The sequence below is a fragment of the Mya arenaria genome, chromosome 4 (genome assembly GCF_026914265.1).
Source record: "Mya arenaria isolate MELC-2E11 chromosome 4, ASM2691426v1".
Lineage (NCBI taxonomy): Eukaryota > Metazoa > Mollusca > Bivalvia > Myida > Myidae > Mya > Mya arenaria.
In genome coordinates, this window is record NC_069125.1 from 52,711,337 (window position 1) to 52,731,475 (window position 20,139).

Genomic DNA, 20,139 nt, shown 5'->3' on the forward strand with positions numbered 1-20,139 from the left:
TCACTGTTGTTCTGTTTGTTTCGGACAATTAACCAAAACTTTCATAGTACGTCATACATTTGGGGAATATTTTATTAAGTTGCCGTTAAAACCAGCATACTATTCACGCCCAGTGCCAACGATCCTATTGACCTTTTGCTTATGAAGATAACAATGTTGATTTTTAACTTAAGTAAATGGCTTGAAGTTGGTCATAATCAATTCATGTTGAAATTTAACTAAAGAAATGTTTATTCGATGAATATATAATTACAATTTAAAGCAGTTTTTCAAGAATACAAATGTACATACAATTCCTTAGAATTAACAATGTAAGTTTGTTTGAAAACATTCATTTTAAAGGAAGTGATGTTTGTAAAAAGTTTCCCGTCAAATTCTTGGCCTTGATTTGACCTCTCCATGATAGAGTCCGTGACGTGTCTCTTCATTAACCTGAGAAACGTATGATTAATTAAAGCAGGGGCAAACATGTATTCATATAACATTTTATTATGAAATCGAAAACAAGATACGCCTAATTTGCTTTTCAGTCTAATTCTATTTATATATATATATATATAAACTTATTCTGGACGTTCTTTCGACCTTTTTCATAAATGAACACAATTGATTCTTTTAGAAATGTTATATTTACATAATTTCGTACTTAATTTATTATATTACTTTCAATATTTGACAAAGACCAAATCGATGTTGAATACACGACGTAATTTGCACCTGCATGGGTGTACAGTGTAATGCGAAAGATTAGTTTACGGGCGGTAAGCTGCAGACGGCACAAGTCAGCTCATATCCTTGTATGTACGGGTCGCAGGGGAGGGATCCGCACGAAGCCTCAACAAAGTAGAACAGTGCCCCGTCCTGATTGCCGCGACTTCCGTCTAAATCGTCGGGTTCACCATCCATACATACATAGTTTTTGGCACTGTGATCAAACTTCTCCGCCATCAGATAGCCCGCGTATTCTAAATTCCAACCCGGATGACAAACGTTCTTGGCAGGAACCATGACGACGTTGGTGTTCGGTGTGATGCATACTACACAGGGTACCTCTTCGTCCTGCATTTCTCTCCAAAGCGTTCCACCTTTCGTTTCATATTCGGCTCCGTAGATGTAGCTTCTGGATCCCCCTTGAATATCGTCCAACACCGGGTCCCGTGGCAAACATAGATAAGTGTTGCCTCCCCCGGAATGTAAGTGCGATGAGCTTCCAGCGTACCCGTCATACAGCGGACGAGCTCCAGTTTCGGATGGACAAGTCTTCCTCCCCCATCTGATATACGTACTTCCGGTTGCAACTTTTCGTACCGTTGTATTCAAAGCACGTATCACTGTTTCGGCCTCTGTCAATAGCAAAATATGAAAATAACTAGTATGTAACTGTTAACAAATCATGTAGTAAACCTTCCATTGTTTGGTAAATAATTACTTACGGTTTTAGTAAGCTTTAGGTATGATAAATAGAAGATCTCAAATGAGTGATTATTTTGTATCGAATTTATTAAACGAGTTCATTTTAAACGATCAAAAAGAGGCTCTTAATGAAAATGTTGATATATTAGGTAAATGTAACGCACTTATGCATCGGTCACTGTATTTTTATTTCATAATTAATAAACCGGTGAAATATTTTTGGCAGAAATGGAAAGATGAACTCTCGCTTTTTATATTATTTTACAAACCTTACATATGCCAAACCATTTGGTATAAGAATATGGTTTTGTTTGAATAAATTTTAATCGCATAAAAGCGGCTATTTTCTAACACAATATCCACGCTTTTTGTTACTTTATATTGCGAGATTTTCCCTCGGCGTGAAATACATGCATATAAACACAAAAATCCTACGGGGGTAAATTAACCCTCTGTGGCTAGTTTTGCCACAAGCCTGGAAGTGCTCCCGTGTATATGTTGGTCTTATAAACGTTATAATCAATTTTGGCAGTGTTTAACAGTAAATAGTTGACAAACAAAACTAAATAAAAGAAGAAAATTGACATCAACAAAACTTTGTTTCTTCAATTTTCTTTCATTTATTTCTCGACTCTTTTTGAAATACCAGGCCTATATCTGATTTAACTATCTTGTTTTTAAGATTGGCTACATGGTCTTTCTTTGACACAATCTCGGACTTAAAATGATAAAAATGATCGATCAAAGTGTTGCTAAAAATATGTAACAGGCTTACTATCCATTTATGCTTTTTTTCTAATGATTTTGTTTACATCGTTAGTATACAGTTTAATTGTTTTTAATGTTGGAACCAGGATTTTGAAATAAATAAATTGTTTCTCATAATCATACCATATTGATAACATGTTGGAAATAATTAACACACATTCATAGAATCAGGACACATCCTGATTTTAGTGTACAATTTAATACATAATGTCATACTACTTTGTCAAAATGAATCGTTATCGTTATGTGGAATAAAATGTTTTCAGCCTGAAATATATTGATATGAAAGACAACAAAGCTAATATTGAAACAGTCATATCTTGTGTTACCTTCCAGTCTAGTTTTGAGGGCTGTCACCATGCCACGCAGCTCATTCTTTTCCATCTCCAGCACGATCAGCTTCTGCAGCACCTTGTACTCGTACTCAAACCGGCTTTCCAATGTGCCATCCTCCATCCCGCCCATCGCAGATCCCCACAGGAATACGAGGGCAACCGCCGCGGATACGACATCAACCATCTTCGTTAAAAGCGTGATGTAAAATGGTAAGCTATGTGTGTCACTTACCAAGTAACCATCCTTCTTGTATTTAAAGCAATGCGTTCTTTTCAAAAGAATCAGATATGAAATGCCACAAAACAAGAAACTGAGATATTTGTTTTCCTTGTTGTTACAAAATACCGTGATACATACGAAATTTGCCATGTCATTCATTGTCAGAGTAATTTTAAAGCAGCATCACATATCAGCAATTATTTACAATAAAACAGTACCACAATTTCGGAATAAGGCTTCATATCACCAACATAAACAACAGAAAAAAATACCGTTCATTAACCTACGGTGGCAAAGACGTGACATTTGTGATATGTTTTATATCGTAGCCACGACATAACTATGTCGAGGCAACGTCTTCGTGATTTCGTGCCCACAACTTACAAACTCTTTTCCACGACTTCGTACGTAGGAACGAGATAGCAAGTCGTGACCACTGTTTACAATTATGTGGGAAGGAGTTAGTAAGTCGTGACCAAGAAATAACGTTTTGGCACACATGTCACCTCTACGCCACCGTAGTAACCTGTATCGCCGTGAGAATATATATTTATTCATATACCCTAGAAACGAATATTATTATGCCAAGGGTAATAGCTTTAAACCTTTATTAGTGTCATAATGCTTGTGATTTAGACCTGTTGTTCTAATGTCAACTTCAGACAGTATTTTGTTCCCATGTGGCGTCTGTTTGTCATCTTGGAGGTGAAAAAGCCATTAACCTCGATCCAAGATAAAATATTTAATTTCCTCCATCTTTGTTCATGTTGATTACGAAATCTAAGGACACGCAACTACTTATTTTCTCCGATATAATCAACATTTTGTCAGCGATGAACACAAATGTTTTGTACATGTCTATCAATGTTATCTGATAATGTTTGAGCAACAAAGCACAGTCAAACTTTATGAGTTGTGTATGTCTTTTCATCGTGTGTTTTTGAAAACATCCGATGTAAATAAGGTGTCACAAATACGTTGGTATTCAACATTTTAAAATACAAAATTTGTTGTTGTTTTTAAAATAACTTTAACTTTAAATAAATTACACAAAGTTTTGTATGTAAAGTAAAACGCTCGCCCACAAGTCACCATCTGGTTTAGCGTGATAACTTGAAAGCGTTATTTTTAGTCTTAATTCGTATTCAGTAATTTGTGTAGTCATTTACTGTTTTTAAATCATATTCAACATATTTTTATGACGACACCAACGCAACTGCCACTTAAAACTCAAGAACAAACAACGGACCCTCAAAATCTTGTGGTAAAGTAAATTTAAATACAAATCTTATTTCGATGATTTCCTTTATAAGCTTAATAGCAAAGAAGAAAATAATATATTAAGAACTAGACTTTTGTTGAAAAAAGACTTTTATGATAAGTGGTATCATGGTAATGTAAAACATGTTTGTAAATAATATAATGCAAAATTGTCCATAGTGTCTTTTATGCGTGTTTTGAGTTTAAATCGATGAGCTATATATGTTTAAGTGAGACAAACATCTCACCAAAAAGACGGTATTGTATTCATCGATTAATTCAATGAATCTTAAAAAAGCAAACACAATGTATTTTGTATTCCCGAGTAAATCATTGAATTCAATAAGTTTGATTGCTTTTGTTGGATCGACGCTTAACTCTGTTTTTGCCGACTAGGAGCAAGAAAGTCAAGTTAGCAAGGAGGTCAAAACGTGTTCTTAATAGAAGTGCGTCCAAGGTTGCATTCAACTTTGATGAATGTGTTTGTTTCGTTCAACAGATTTCCATGAGAGTGTTTTCAAAGTTACATACTTTTCCAGAAAAGCAGGTACATCGGAAAGTAGCATGTGCATGTAGGACGAGTTCCAGGAAATGCTCTAGGAACGCGAGCACCTTGGCATGGACATTAAAAGCGACAATAGACTCAGCTGATGTTGTTTTTTAATAAAATGAAGACAAAATATCATTGATTACTTGTCGCGCTGGCCTGGGTAAACGCCAGGTATGTATGCACATACAATCTCAAAGATATGACGCTGGCACAGGTACACGCCAGATATGAATATACAGTGTTATCACGACAACACGGGTGAACACCGGGTATTAATATACAGAGATATCACGCTGACATGGGTGAACGACATCTAATGGAATATACATTAAATCTTTAATATTTAGAAGAATCGGTGTCGTCAGTGCCGTCTCCTAGCTGTCTACATACTCGCGACTGTTATCGAGACACTAAAGTATTAAAACGCTAAGAGATTGGCGGAATAGTAAAGTTGTTGCCGAGACTGATTTAAATAACGTAAATCGTTAGAGAGGTGATTGCGAGATGCGAGTGTAATGCACTAACAATCGGTGCTATTCAAATGGAGGTGTGCATAACGATTCAGAGCATGGTTTCAAGTTTGTACGAGTGAATGCTGTATAGATTATTTTTAAGGCAATATATATTGTAAAAACTTCTTCCACACTGTATTATTTCTTTCATTCATCATTTACAGCTTACTACAGGCAGCATTAATGGACATATTGCTTGTGAATACCACTTAATGTTTGACAATTTAACAGATCACTCGACTTTACAACATCTTTCGTAACGATATACTATCACTCCCTTTTTTCACAAAAAACGCACTTCTTGCACAAAACAAACATCGACAATTTTAACACTTAACTTCATGTTAATAAATGATGTAACTTATTTTATATTAACCTCACCTCGCAAACACCTATTCAATTATTTGCGTCATCAAAATCATTATACCTAGCCTATTCCCCCAGTCTCTCAGCACTTTCAGTGCTTTGATGTCTATTTATGTATGACTCAGTAATGATATACAGTTACGATATATAGAAGAAGAAGAAGAAGAAGAAGAAGAAGAAGAAGAAGAAGAAGAAGAAGAAGAAGAAGAAGTGTAACAAAGTCCAAGTTTCATAATTATTTCATTTTATTTTTAAGCGAGTTTAATGTAATGCAAGAGATAAAACAAGCAGATCAGCTTTGATGTTATATACAGAGTTGTCTTTCTTAGTAATTTTAAAATATAATTGCTGTGTGGTCATCTGTGATTATAATCCCTAAATTGACATTTTTGGTGGGAACACTGGATCATTCTGTTCTTTGTTTTAAAGGCGAACACATCATATTTTATATCTGTAATTGTTGGAATTGGCGGGAAAAGATATTGAAGGTTAGTCAATTAGTTATACTTCTAGAACCTAGTATTTCTAGAATATTATTTAATAAGAAGTGTAATTGTTTTAATTACATTTGAGCAGTTGTATCTAAATATTTAGTAAGTTGGAAGTATGATAGTTATAATATTTCTAAAACGTCAAGATAGTGAATCAACCTTGCATGCTAATATTATAAGTAATATTAATAAGTCCACTTATTTTAGATTTGCGGCACCGGTTGAATGTATGTGTCAGGGAGAATATAAAGGCAGTTTGGCCTACAGCTGGTGAGTTAGATTATATGTAATGTGATATAAAATGTGGTGTTTGTACCTGTTTTGTATATGATGTTTGTATTGTTTTAATATGAATATATTACGTAATAGTATGGCCGCTAGAAATAGTATTAATTATGAGGAATATTGATTCTCAAAGTATTATAGAAAATATACTGAATTAATTGTTAACTCTTGTGTGATATGCTGAAGTTGATGTCTATATAACCAGAAGCAGAAGAGGTTTGTTCAATAAAATGAAATATACAATATATAAATTTGAAACAGGCCAATATGACCCGTGATCTAATTTAAAGAGTAAAATGGCTGACATATACCAATAGCGAACATTTAAATTATTAACAAGCATATTTGTGAACTCGCTTTTATTTTTATGAAAGTAGTATACCTAATTGTATATGATGCATCTAATTCATGACTGAAGTAAATACTTCCCTTAGTACCTTACTGTATCGATATTGGCAGCTCGTGGCTGGGAAACAAAAAACTGCCGAAATCTAAAAAATAATGAACGTTCATTATTGTGGCCAATATTCATGAAGACTCAATCCTTCAAGACCAACCCCGACCGCAGTGTTTGAACAAACTTGGAAGAACACCTCTGGTGGGTTCTAACACAAATACATATACCAGATGTCTGAGAATTTTGCCATGAGACTAAGGATAAAACTAATCGGCCAATATTATCCATCTAATATTATACACCACAGGGCCACGCCATACACGATTTTCAGTATCAATTTCTAATAATACTAATGATAGTTGTTTTTTATACGTTCACCACATGACTTTCGTTAAATTATTTTCTTATTTCAACTGGACAGCAAAAAAGCTGTATAAGCTGGTGTGGACAGTGTCATTGTCGCGCTGTTCGTTGCGGACAATTAACCGAAACTTTCATGGTGCGTCATACATTTGGGGTACATTTTATTTGTATGTTGCCGTCAAATGCCAGCGTACTATTCATGCGTAGTGCCAACGATCATATATACTTTGGCTTGCTTGTGAAGACAGCAATGTCATTTTTTTCCTTAGTGCAAAGACAACTGTAAAGGGCGTGTAGTTTGTCAAATTCAAGTCATAATAAAATTTAAGTTAGAAATGTTTATTCGATAAATTTACATTTACAATTAAAATCAGTTGTTCAGGGATATAATTGTGAATGCACTTCCGTAGAATTATATATTGTATATGTGAGTTTATTTTTAAAACATTCAATAAAAAGAAAATGGCGTCTGTAAAAAGTTTCAAGGGCTTGATAGGACTTTTCCATAGTAGAGTCCGTGACGTGTCACTTCATAAACATGAGAAACGTATGAAGAATTAAAGCAGGGACAAACACTCTACAAAAAAAATGAATAAATTTTCATGTTTGCTATGCAATTAAGCAAAGATATAACTGATTCGCTTTTCAGTCTAATTATATTTATGTAAATAAAACTTATTCTGGGTGTTCATTCGACCTTTTCCAAAATATAACACAAGTTTTGAATTTTATAGATTTAAATAATTTCGAACATAATTTATATTATAAGTTTCAATATTTGATAAAATATTTCAAACGGAGAAAATCGAGGTTGAATTCTTGACGTAATTAACATCTCAATGAGATTTTACACCTGAAAGGGTTTGCAATGTAATGTAAAACATTAGTTTACATGCGATAAGCTGCAGACGGCACAAGTCAGGACATATCCGTGAATGTAGCGGTCGCAGGGGAGAGATCCGCACGATGCCTCAACAAAGCAGAAAAGCGCCCCGTCTTGACTGCCGCGACTTCCGTCTAAATTATCGGGTTCACCATCCATACAAACATAGTCCTTAGCATTGTGAGTGGACCTCTCCGCCATGAGATAGCCCGCGTATTCTAATGTCCACCCAGGATGGCAAACGTTCTTGGCAGGAACCATGTTGATTACGAAATCTAAGGACACGCAACTACTTATTTCCTCCGATAAAATCAACATTTTTTTAAGCGATGAATACAGCTGTTTCTGTGCATGTCTATCAATGTTATCTGATAACATAAATGAGAAACAAGGCACAGACAAATGCTCAAATATTTGAAATTATCTCTCTTTTTCGTTTTATTTTCAAAACTTACGATGTAAATGAAAGGCATAAATGCCTGCAGAGGTCATTTAAGTTCAGTGCGTGTAAAAAGCGCACGGTAAGTTGCTAAAATGCTTTTGACCAATTCCTTACACATGTCAGAACTTGTTGCATTTAAAGAAAATGCCAACCGTTTCCGCATCATCCGTGTCTTAAACGCCTTTCGAAAAACACTTAGGTTAGACTTGCCCTATTATATCTAATCTTGTTAGCAAACAAAACAAATAAAAGGACATGTAACTTGCAAAGGGATGTCTTGGCGCTTGCGGACATACTTTCGGTAACTCAGCCCAGTCATATTTTGTTACTTACCTGAAAGTGATCTGTAAAACCAGCACATTATTGTTAACGGTCGATGAGCGTTTCACATAATTGATAATTTCAAGTACACAGGGAACTTGGTTTATAGGATTTAAATACTTTTTTTCTAATCATGCACCTCTATTAATTTTCATTTAAAGATGATTTGTCGCGGATATAAGTGAAAATATTTAAAATTTAGCCAGATACGCCTTAACAAATACTTTTACTATTTGCTTTGTACTAAAAATTAGAAATATTTTGAGATAAGGGCCAATTATTCATGATATATTGATAATGCAGAATTTATTAAGAACGAATGGTATGGCTAAGGATGGAAGCAAAAATATATTGTGTATTAACACGCTGTGGTAACAGGTCCAAGTGGTCACGACTTACTATGCTTAATAGAATTCCTGGTACACAATATTTTAAAATGCAAAAATCTATGAATATATTACACACAGATTTGTACGTATATTGCAACGCTCGTCCGTTAGTCAAGGGACACAAGAAAGCATCTGATTTAGCCTGATGCAATAAAAGTGTTATTTTTAGTCTTAAGACCGTATTCAGTTATGGGAGTAGTCATTAACTGTTTCTGAATATAGTTCAACATCTTTTTATGACTACACCAACGCCACTGCCACTTCAAACTCAACAACAAACAACGGTCCCTCAAAATCTAATCTGTGGTAAATAGGATAAACATAAGGTTTTGTTCTGTTTTGTCGTTTATAGCTTTGATGGTGCCATTATTCAAGGACATGCAAATCGTGAAAATAATTCATTTGTTTGTAAAACCAGACCCCTACCCCCAATGAGAAGGCTTTGTTTTCAACGATTAATTAATTAAACTTAATTAAGGCAAATGCAATGTATTTTGTATTTCCCATTAAATCCCTGAATTCTATAAACCCTAATTCCTTTTTTGAGCGTCGCTTTACTCTGCTTTTCCGACAAAGTAAGCAAGTTCAAGACGTGTTCATGAACAGAAGTGCAAAGTATTCTATAAGAGTTTCCAAATTACCGTACTGGAAAGGCAGAAACATCGAAAAGTAGCCGGTGTATGTATGATGTTATGTAGCGAGCCTGGTAACAATCGTTCTTTTGCTCTCCGATTTCCAGGAAATGCTTCAGGAACGCGAGCACCTTGACATTGACATCAATAATGACAAAGGATTCACTTGTTTTCTTTTAGTTTAAACTTTATTTAATTTTACAACGATTGTGAAGCAAGCTATAACAACTTATATTAATCACTCTCGTTGGCACGATGTTACGCGAGAGTGTGGTCTTGTGTTGTGGGGGAAACCGGAGACCCCGGAGAAAACCCACTTGTCCGGCTTGGTGACCACTAACCAAACTCACATGCGCCCAGGCCGGGAATCGAACCCGGGTCGCCTTGGTGAGAAGCGAGTGCGCTAACCACTGCGCTAACCGGACAACCAGAATGAAATTTTGAATGAAATGAGGACGAAAAGCATTGATTAATTGTGGCGCTGTGCTGGGTGAACGCCAAGTATGTATATACATGTACAGAGATATGACGCTGAAACGGGTGAACACCGGGTATGAATAAACAAAGATATCACGCTGACATGGGTGTGCGCCAGGTATGTATATACAGAGAAATCACGCAGTAATGTGTTAATCAAAGGTTTGCATCTTCAGAGATTTGTCACGAACTTAGGTGAACACCGGGTTTGTATCTACAGAGGTGTGTCACTGACATGAGTAAATCAGAGGTATGTATATACAGATATGTGTCTCTGACATAGGTGAATCCCAGGTATATGTATCTACAGAGATGTGACGCTAACATGGGTAAATTCCAGGTTTGTATATACAGATATGTATCACTGACATGGGTGAAATCCAGGTTTGTATCTACAGATATATGTCACTGACATGGGTGAACTCCAGGTATGTATCTACATATATATTTCACTGACATAGGTCAATCCCAGGTATGAATATACAGAAAAGTGTCACTGACATGGGTGGAATCCAGGTATGTATCTACAGAGATGTGTCACTGCCATAAGTGAATCCCAGGTATGTATATACATAGATGTGTAACTGACATGGGTGAATCCCAGGTATGTTTATATAGAGATGTGACGCTGACTTTATAATTAATAAAACAAACATAAATTTTGAGGGATAAACCTTTTAACTGCTAACAATATCATGCATTTATGGAAAAACTCAATTACTGATAACAATATTGTAACCTTGTATTTAATAGCTTAAAACGCTCGAATATTAAATGACTGGTGGATCCAATAGATTAACGATCGTCTCCAATATTTAATCATCCTTTTCGGTAAATTAAAACAAGTGTATTAATTGTTGTACTGTTTTTTGGAGTAAGAGTGCATCTTTAAAGGGTCTAGACATCATGTGTATTTTTTTCCAATTCGGAATTAACTGGGTTTGTCTACCACGTAAATCCCAGTAAGTTTAAAAATAGCGACGATATAGTTATCTATACTCGTAAACCGCTATGATTTAATTTGGGAAACCAGTATGCGCTTTTTCTAAACGGCGACACTGAGAAGAGACAGCAACATATTCGTTGCGTTTATTCTTTTAATCGTGTACATATATATTAACGGCCTCCTTCTAGCTCGCATTGACAATTCTAGTCTTGTTTGAGAAAATACGGTACTTGTTAATTTTTGAACTACTTGGTGTATAATCCCTTTAAGAAACAATTGATGGATAGAGCTTAAAGTTGGTGATGGTTGGTAACGCACTTTTTCGGATCTACACAGGTTTTTGGCAATGCATTAACCTTGCTGTAAGAAATCCGCAGTTTATGCACTTCTCGCCACAAAACGGATGACTGCTCTGAGGCAGCATCACTGATTTCAGACTTTGTTTCATTTACAGATGAAAAGGCACTAGAATTACTGATATTGTAACTTGAGATTCTGACACAGACTGTCAGATTGAGTAAGTTTTGAGTGGGACTAATTGCTAGTTTTTTATGTAAATGCAGAAACGGGTTTAGGATCAACTGCCTTTTCAAAAGTGTCTTTTTACGCAAAAAAAAATGTATAGCATTTCACTATTTTGGGAAAATGATGTATTTTAATTGCATTTATATTATTATGTTGATCAAATTATGACATTTCTTTTTTTTCACAATTCTGACTCTTTTTTAAAATCGAGTCGTCTGCACTTCTACTAGCAAATAAAATGTCTAAATTTGGGTGTTTTTAACATACATCTTTTACCAATACTACTTATGGACATACATGATGCACAAAACAAATCAAATTGTTAAATGAATGCAAAGTTTCGTAAAATCGCACTATTTGATGCTTTAAATGCCAGTTGAGTGCAGGTTCAGTTGAAATACCTGGAAAATGGCATTTTGCCCCAAAACGCCTTAAAGTTACAGACATACAGGGGCTTTGATGACAGACAGTTAAAATGGAAAATCTGAAAGAGACTATCAGATTGAGCTAATGTTGTGTGTTTATTTGTTTGGAGATCTGATCGAAAGTGTTTGTCACAAAAAATGCAGAAACGGGCGTGTTTACCTGAATGTTCTCCTAAAAGCATGGAAAGTGCTGGAAGACCGGGGGAATGGTATAATGGGAGTCGAGAGTAATGAAGACGTTCATGTAATGGATATCTGGTATCCATATAATTTCATTTTATGGGGTTAACATTCGCAGCTGCCCTGACTGATACTTTATAATGAAAAATTCGTCACAGTTTAAACGTGTGGCGAAGGAAGGTGAGCAATTGAGTCTAATGGAATATACCTCAAATCTTAAATATGAAGACAAATAGGTGTCGTCAGTGCCGTCTCCCGGCTGTCTACATGTTTGCGACTTTTATCAAAAAAGAAAGCCCTAAAAGTGCTTAGAGACTGGGGGAATAGTAAAGTTGTTGTCGATACTGATTTAAATGACGTAAATCAATAAAGAGGTGATTGCGAGATGCATGTGATATGCACTAACAATCTGTGCGATTCAGATGGAGGAGTACATAACGATTGAGAGCATGGCTTTCAGTTTGTTATATATTGTAACGATTTTTTCCATTCTGTATTATTGCTTTCATATCATGCATCAGTCACGGCTTACTGCATGCAAAATCATTTGACAGAGTGTTAGTAAATACCACTTATTATTTGAAGAATCTACAGACCACTCGTCTTTCACCTTTCGTATCGATATACTATCACCCACTTCCTGCACTAAAACCGCACTTCTTGCACAATACAAACATCAATAATCCTAAGCCATACGCCATGTTCAGTAAGATGTAATTATAATTGATTTTAACATCACATCGCAATCACTTATTCAATAATCTGCGTCAACAAAATCAGTCGCGACACCTTCTATACCCAGCCTATTTCCACAGTCGCACAGCACAGCATTTTTCTCTCAGTGTTATGATGTCAATTTATGTACGACCCTGAAGTGATATACAGTTACAAAATATAAGCGATATTAATAGAAGAAGAAGAAGAAGAAGAAGAAGAAGAAGAAGAAGAAGAATGTTTCATTGAACGTCCTTTATTGTGGCTAAAATTCATCAAGACGACTCAATCCTTCAAGACCAATCCCGACTGTTGTGTTTGAACAGACTTGGTACAGCACCTCTGATGGGTTCCAACATAAATACATATACCAAATACCGGAGATATTTGCAATGAGGCTTTAGAAAAAGTTCCTTTCCTATTTTAGTTTTATTTAAACTGAGTCTAGGAGTGGAACAAACCATATTCCAGCGGCCAAGATTGGCACAGTTTGCGGATTTAGACAACATGTCATATACTTTAGTTATGGCTTTCAGATTCCTCAATTAAATCGAATCATAAATCGAATCAAGTTTTATTGATATCCGGAAGCTGCAGGCCAATGTCCAATGAAATCGCCACTTCAGTGTTACATGATTTTAGGTTTATTTACTCATAAAAAATCTCCAAAAAGAAACATGATCTTCAACCAGCACAAACATTTCTAGAGAGCTGCCATTAAAATAGGTGGAATTAATAGTTTAATAGGGTAAAACTAATCATCCGATATTTTTTTATTTAATATTACAATGGACAGCACAGGGCCAGGCTATACATGATTTTCAGTATCAATTTCTGAATTTCTAGATTTGCAATGATAGTTCTTTCTATACTTTCACCCCATGACTTTAGTTTAAATACTTTTCTTATTTCTATTGGATAGCAAAAACCGTTCTAAAAAACCGATATTGACAGCGACATTGTTGCACTGTTCGTTGCGGAAAATGAGCCGAAACGTTCATGGTATGTCATACATTTGGGATACATTTTATTTGTAAGTTGCCGTTAAATGCCAGCGTACTATTCATACCTAGTGTCAACGACCTTATAAACTTTGGCTTGGTTATGAAGACAACAAGGTCTTCGGTTGGTGTTTTCCTTACTGCAATGACATCTAAAGAAGAGAGCGTTCAGTTTTTCAGAATCAAATCATAGTAAAATTAAAGTTAAGAAATGTTTATTTTATGTATATACAGTTACAATTAAAAACAGTTGTTCAGGAATATAAAAGTACATACAATTCCGTTGAATTACTAATGTTTATTTGAGTTTGTTTGAAATCATTCATTAAAAAGTAAATGACGTCTGGTGAAAGTTTCCCTGCAACTTGCAGGGCTTGATAGTACCTCTCCATAATAGAGTCCCTGAAGTGTCCCTCATTAACCTGAGAAACGTACGAGGAATTAAAGCAGGGACAAATACTCTGCAAAAAGATGAATTAATATTGCATGTTGTTATTCCATCAAGAAAAGATACGCCTTATTTGCTTTTCTGTTTAATCATATTTATATAAATTGATACTTACACTGAGCGTCTATTTCACCTTTTAGATATGATATATTTAAATAATTATCTACATAATTTATAATATGAAAGCCAATATTTGACAATATGTTCAAACACAGAAAAACGAAAAAGAAAACACGACGTAATTAACATCTCACTGAGATAAACATTAGTTTACAGGTGGTAAGCTGCAGACGGCACAAGTCAGCACATATCCTTGTATGTACGGGTCGCAGGGGAGGGATCCGCACGAAGCCTCAACAAAGTAGAACAGCGCCCCGCCCTGATCGCCGCGACTTTTGTCTAAATTGTCGGGTACACCATCCATACATACATAGTTCTTAGCATTGTTAGTAGACCTCTCCGCCATCAGATAGCCCGCGTATTCTAATGTCCACCCAGGATGACAAACGTTCTTGGCAGGAACCATGACGACGTTGGTGTTCGGTGTGATGCAAACAACACATGGTACCTCTTCATCATTCATTTCGCTCCAAATCGTTCCAGACGTTTCATATTCAGCTCCGTATATGTAGCTTTGTATCCCCCTTGAATATTGTCCAACACCGGATCCCGTGGCAAACATAGATAAGTGTTGCCTCCTCTAGTATGACTGTACCATGTGCCTCCAGCGTACCCGTCATACAGCGGAAGAGCTCCAGTTTCGGTTGGACAAGTCTTCCTCCCCCATCTGATATACGTACTTCCGGTTGCAACGTTTCGAACCGTTGCATTCAGAGCACTTATCCCTGTTTCGGTCTCTGTAAATAGCAAATTATATAAATAACTACTATGTAACTGTTAACAAATCATTCTTCATTTTTTGGTAAATAATTTATTACGGTTTTAGTCAGTATTAGGTATGATCAATATAATATAATAATATTGATATATTACTATTCGGTAACGCACTTATGCATCGGTCATTGTATTTCTATTTCATGGTTAATATACCGGCGATTATTTTTGGCAGAAACGGAAATACGAAATTTCTCTTTTTATATTATTTTACAAATCTTGCATATGCCAAAGGTCTTGGTATAAGAATATGCTTTTATTTGATTATAGTTTTAATGGCATGTTAGCGCCTATTTTCTTATACAGTATCAGCGCTTTGTGTCACTTTATATGGCGAGATTTTCCCCTCGTTGTGAAAAACATGCATATAAACGCAAACACCTTTTTACGGGGGTAAATTAACCCTCTGTGGCTAGTTTTTCCACAGGCCTGGAAGTGCCCCCGAGTGTATTTTGTATCTTATAAACGTTGTAATTAATTGTGTCAGTGTTAAACAGCAAATAGTTGACAAATAAACCTAAATAAAAGAAGAAAATTGACATTAACAAAACTTTGTTTCTTCAATTTTCTTTCATTTATTTCTCGACACTGTTTGAAATACAAGGCTATCATCTGATTTAACTATCTTGTTTTCAAGTTTGGCTACTGGGACTTTCTTTGATACAATCTCTTAAAATAATAACAATGCTCGATGAAATTGTTAGAAATATGTATCAGGCCTAATATCCCTTTATCATTTTTTCTAATGTTTTTTTTTACATCGTTAGTATACAGTTTATTTGTATTCAATGTTGGTACCAGGATTTTGCAAGAAATATATGGATTATCATTATCATAACGTTTTGATAACATGTTGCAAATAATTAACACACATTCACAGACTCAGGACACATCCTGAAAACGAGTGTACTATTTTTACATAATGTCTTACTACATTGTCCAAATGAATCGTTATCGTTATGTGAAATAAAACGTTTTCAGACTGAAATATATTGATATGAAAGACAAAAAAGCTAATATTGAAACATTTATATCGTGTGTTACCTTCCAGTCTAGTTTTGAGGGCTGCCACCATGCCACGCAGCTCATTTTTTTCCATCTCCAGCACGATCAACTTCTGCAGCACCTTGTACTCGTACTCAAACCGGCTTTCTAATGTGCCGTCCTCCATCCCGCCCACCACAGATCCCCACAGGAACACGAGGGCAACGACCGCGGATAAGACACCGACCATCTTCTTTAAAAGCGTGATGTAAAATGTTTAGCTATGTTGGTCACTTACCAAGTTACCATCCTTGTTGTATTTATAGCAATGCGTTCTTTTCAAACAAATCAGATATGAAATGCCACAAAACTGATATATTTGTTTCCTTGTTGTTACAAAATACCCTGATACATACAAAATTTGCAAGTCATTCATAGTCAGAGTAATTTTAAAGCAGCATCACATATCAGCAACTATTTACAATAAAACAGTAACATTATTTCGGAATAAGGCTTCATATCAGAAAAATTAACAACAGAATCAATAACCGTTCAATAACCTACGGTGGTAAAGACGTGATATTTGTGATATGTTTTATATCGTGGCCACGACTTAACTATATCGAGGCAACGACTTAGTGATTTCATGGCCACAACTTACTAACTCGTTTCCACGGCGTTGTACGTCGTCACCACGAGTCGTCGGAACGAGACATCAAGTCGCGGCCACGGCATAATAAATCACGGGAACAAGATAATAAGTCGTCACAACTGTTTACAATCATATGGGAAGAAGTAAGTAAGTCGTGACCAAGAAATAACGTTTTGGCACACATGTCACCTCTATGCCACCGTAGTAACCTGTATCAATGTGAGAATATATATTTATATACCCTGGTAACAAATAGTACTATACCAAAGGCAATAGCTTTAAACAGTAATGAGTGTAACCATGTTTGTGATTTAGACTTGTTGTTCTAATGTCAACTTCAGACAGTATTTTGTTTACATGTGACGTCTGTTTGTCGTCTTGTAGATGAAAAAGCCATTGAACTTGATCGAAGATAAAACATTTGAATTCCTCCATCGTTGTTCATGTTGATTACGAAATCTAAGGACACGCAACTACTTATTTCCTCCGATGTAATCAATATTTTTGTAAGCGATGAATACAACTGTTTTTGTGCATGTCTATCAATGTTATCTGATAACAAAAATGAGAAACAAAGCACAGACAAATGCTCAAATATTTGAAATTTGTATCTCTTTTTTCGTGTTATTTTCAAAACTTTTGATGTAAAGAAAAGGCATAAATGCCTGCCGATGCCATTCAAGTTCAGTGCGTGTAAAAAGCGCACGGTATGTTACTAAAATGCTTTTGACCAATTCCTAACACATGTCAGAACTTGTTGCATTCAAAGAAAATGTCAACCGTCTCCGCATCATCCGTGGCTAACGTCATTCGAATTATACTTAGGTTAGACTTGCCCTATTGTATCGAGCCTTATTAGCCAACAAAACAAATAAAAAAACTTTCGGTAAATCAGTCCAGTCATATTTTGTTACTTACCTCAAAGTGATCTGTAAAACAAGCAAATTATTGTAAACGGTCGATGAGCGTTTCACATAATTGATCACTTCTCTTGATAATTTCAAGTATACAGGGAACTTGGTAATATAGGATTAAAATACTTTTTATAATCATGCACCTCATTTAAAAATGATTTGTCGCGGATATAAGTGAAGATATTTAAAATTTAGAGAAAGATTTCACATGATGAAATTACCGAAGAATGAGAACGCCTTAACAATTATTTTTACTATTTTTCTTTGTACTAAAAGTTAGAAATATTTTGAGATAAGGGCCAATTATTCTGATATATTGATAATGCAGAATTTATTAAGAAAGAATGGTATGGCTTAGGATGAAAGCAAAAATATATTGTGTATTAACACGCTGTGGTCACAGGTCCAAGTGGTCACGACTTACTATGCTTAATAGAATGCCCGGTACACAATATTTTAAATGCAAAAATATTTTACTATGAATATATTTCACATAGCTTTGTATGTATATTGCAACGCTCGTCCGTTAGTTAAGGAACACAAATAAGCATCTGATTTAGCCTGATTACAATGAAAGTGTTATTTTTAGTCTTAAGACTTGTATTCAAATATGGGAGTAGTCATTAACTGTTTTTGAATATAGTTCAACATCGTTTCATGACTACACCAACGCCACTGTATCTTCAAACTCAACAACAAACAACGGTCCCTCAAAATCTAATTAGTGGTTAGTAAGATAAACATAAGGTTCTGTTCTGTTTTGTCGTTTATAGCTTTGATGGTGCCATTATTCAAGGACATGCAAATCGTGAATATAATTTATTCAACGATTAATTAAATGAACTTCATAAAGACAAACGCAATGTATTTTGTATTTCCCATTAAATCCCTGAATTCTATAAACCCTTATTCCTTTTTAGCGTCGCTTAACTCTGTTTTTTTTTCCGACAAAGTAAGCAAGTTCAAGACGTGTTCATGAACAGAAGTGCATAGTCTTAAATGAAAGAGTTTCCAAATAACCGTACTGGAAACGCAGAAACATCGAAAAGCAGCATGTGTATGTATGATGTTGAGGCTGGTAACAATCGTTCTTTTGCTCTCCGATTTCCAGGAAATGTTCCAGGAATGTGAGCACCTTGACATCAATAGTGACAAAGGACTCACTTGTTTTCTTTTGAATGAAATGAGGACGAAAAGCATTGATTAATTGTGGCGTTATGCTGGGTGAACGCCAAGTTTGTATATACATGTACAGAGATATGACGCTGAAACGGATGAACACCGGGTATTAATACACAAAGATATGACGCTGACATGGGTGAACGCCAGGGGCAGTGATTACGAAAAGTCTCAAGTCTAATCTCAATCTCAGTCTTAACTCTTTTTTCAAATAACGACATCATATGATTCAAATTTGTAAATGTTTTACCCTTTTTGTACTTGAGTCCAATTTATTATTTTTGAGTTTTACTCAAGTACATTTTGTGCTGAAGATATATTTCCTTTCTAGAATATTGAACAATAATGTTAATCAACATAATGCATGTGAGAATGTGCTATTAAAATAGTAAAACATTTGTAATTTTTAATAATGTCATGCTGTACTGTGGGAAAATGAGTTGAGATTGATATTGAGATTTGACTTAAGTATTTTCGTAATATTGGGGCCAGGTATGTATATACAGAGAAATCACGCAGCCATGTGTTAATCCAAGGTTAGCATCTTCAGAGACTTGTCACGGACTTATGTGAACACCAGGTTTGTATCTCCAGAGGTGTGTCACTGACATAGGTGAATCCCAGGTATGTATCTACAGAGATGTATCACCGGCATAGGTGAACGCCCGATATGTATCTACAGAGATATGTCACTGACATAGGTGAACCCCAGGTATGTACCTTCACAGATTTGTCACTGACATAGGTGAAATCCAGGTTTGTATCTACAGAGATGTGTCACTGACATAGGTGAACCCCAGGTTTGTACCCTCAGATATTTGTCACTGACATAGGTGAAATCAAGGTATGTATCTACAGAGATGTTTCACTGACATAGGTGAACCACAGGTATGTATATACAGAGGAGATGTGACACTAGTATTGGTGCACCCCAGGTATATATTTACAGGGCAATGTCACTGACATTGGTGAACCCCAGGTATATATTTACAGGGAAATGTCACTGAAATTGGTGAACCCCAGGTATGTATTAACAGGGAAATGTCACTGACATGGGTGAACTCCAGGTATGTATATTCAGAGATGTGACGCTGACATAGGGTGAACCCCATGTGTGTCATATTGAATGGCTTCAAAGAACAAAAGGAAAACATGATTTAAAAAAAAGAAAAA

General features: G+C 35.5%; 2 protein-coding genes across 3 annotated transcripts; both read right to left on the reverse strand.

The window, feature by feature from the left end:
- Positions 1–207: 207 nt before the first annotated feature.
- Positions 208–2,746, reverse strand: LOC128232616 (uncharacterized). 2 transcript variants are annotated; one of them, XM_052946278.1, is made up of 3 exons: positions 2,511–2,746; positions 757–1,343; positions 208–432 (listed from the first exon to the last, which is right to left on the reverse strand). In XM_052946278.1, the coding sequence occupies exons 1-3, from the start codon at positions 2,698–2,700 to the stop codon at positions 370–372; spliced, it is 840 nt and encodes a 279-aa protein (XP_052802238.1). In that variant the 5' UTR covers positions 2,701–2,746; the 3' UTR covers positions 208–369. The 2 variants fall into 2 exon arrangements, with proteins under 2 accessions (XP_052802238.1, XP_052802239.1); XM_052946279.1 differs by having other exon boundaries at positions 718–1,343.
- Positions 2,747–14,608: 11,862 nt separating this feature from the next.
- LOC128230906 (uncharacterized) lies at positions 14,609–14,926 on the reverse strand. Its single transcript, XM_052943334.1, has one exon. It carries the CDS (start codon positions 14,924–14,926, stop codon positions 14,609–14,611), a length of 318 nt encoding a protein of 105 aa, XP_052799294.1.
- Between the last annotated feature and the right edge of the window lie 5,213 nt (positions 14,927–20,139).